General features: G+C 29.7%; 1 protein-coding gene across 1 annotated transcript in view; it reads left to right on the top strand.

Annotated features, from left to right (window-relative positions):
* Positions 1-232: 232 nt before the first annotated feature.
* The window catches only part of LOC111083208 (proteasome inhibitor PI31 subunit-like), a 6,236-nt gene continuing 5,525 nt past the window's right edge, over positions 233-943 (top strand). Inside the window, exon 1 of the mRNA XM_022379548.1 lies at positions 233-592. Coding sequence (XP_022235256.1) covers positions 452-592 — 141 coding nt within the window. The 5' untranslated portion in view covers positions 233-451. The remainder of the gene's footprint in view (positions 593-943) is intronic.

Below are 943 nucleotides of genomic sequence, written 5' to 3'. Positions count from 1 at the left end.
AAACAGTAAAATATTGATGTATAAAAACTTATCATTTAATTAACCTCATCTCTAAGAAGGAATAAAATTATGATAACATTGTATTTGTATTATTTTATAACTATACTTTACTTTATAGCCCTGCTTTTATTTAAGTATATATATCAACGTAAATATATATTATGTCGGTGATAATATTAATAAATAACATATATAAATGACGACAATGTAGATGGCGCTCAAGTAATCGTAAGATTGTATTAAAAAATACATTTGGTGTTTTGCAGTACTGATTTTGAAGTTAAATATCACGTTCTAATAAGTTATATGTATATATACTCTTAACAACAGTATATATCTAAGCTGTTTTCAGTAATACTGCAAAAGTTTTTTAATTTAATATTTTGTTCTTTCATGGCCTCTGTTTCATTTAGGAAAGTAACCGACAATTTATGAAACTGGGAAAGTCATCATGTCAAGTGTGTTACCAGGACTTGAAATTCTTCATCATCAAGTGTCTTCCAGCTTAACAAGTAAAGAAGATGCCTTAGTTTCTGTAATTCACTGGATGCTAATTAGCGGTGGGATGAAATGTCTTGGTATAGGAGATGAGGTATTAACATAATTTCCGTGTTTATTTTAAATTGAAGTTAGGCTATAAGCAGAATATTTAACCACAGTCTTGACTAATGTTTTCATTTCCTTAGTTTACGTGACTACTACTACTACTAAATACTGTGGTCTAGTTTCAACTGAAATATACTTGTAGATATGCAAAGTGCTATGAAGGAAAGAAATCTTGGTGTAATAATCGATCAGTCTTTAAAGCCATCCAAGCTGTTGCTAGTGGTAGGGCAAAAAGGATTTCAGGTTGTATTTACAGAAATATTGAATACAAGTCGAAAGAGAATTATAATTTCATTGTACAGGTCACTGGTTAGGCTACATTTGGAATATTGTGTTC

This window comes from Limulus polyphemus, unplaced genomic scaffold, assembly GCF_000517525.1.
Source record: "Limulus polyphemus unplaced genomic scaffold, Limulus_polyphemus-2.1.2 Scaffold8591, whole genome shotgun sequence".
Taxonomy (NCBI): domain Eukaryota; kingdom Metazoa; phylum Arthropoda; class Merostomata; order Xiphosura; family Limulidae; genus Limulus; species Limulus polyphemus.
This window is presented reverse-complemented; position numbering and strand designations above follow the sequence as displayed.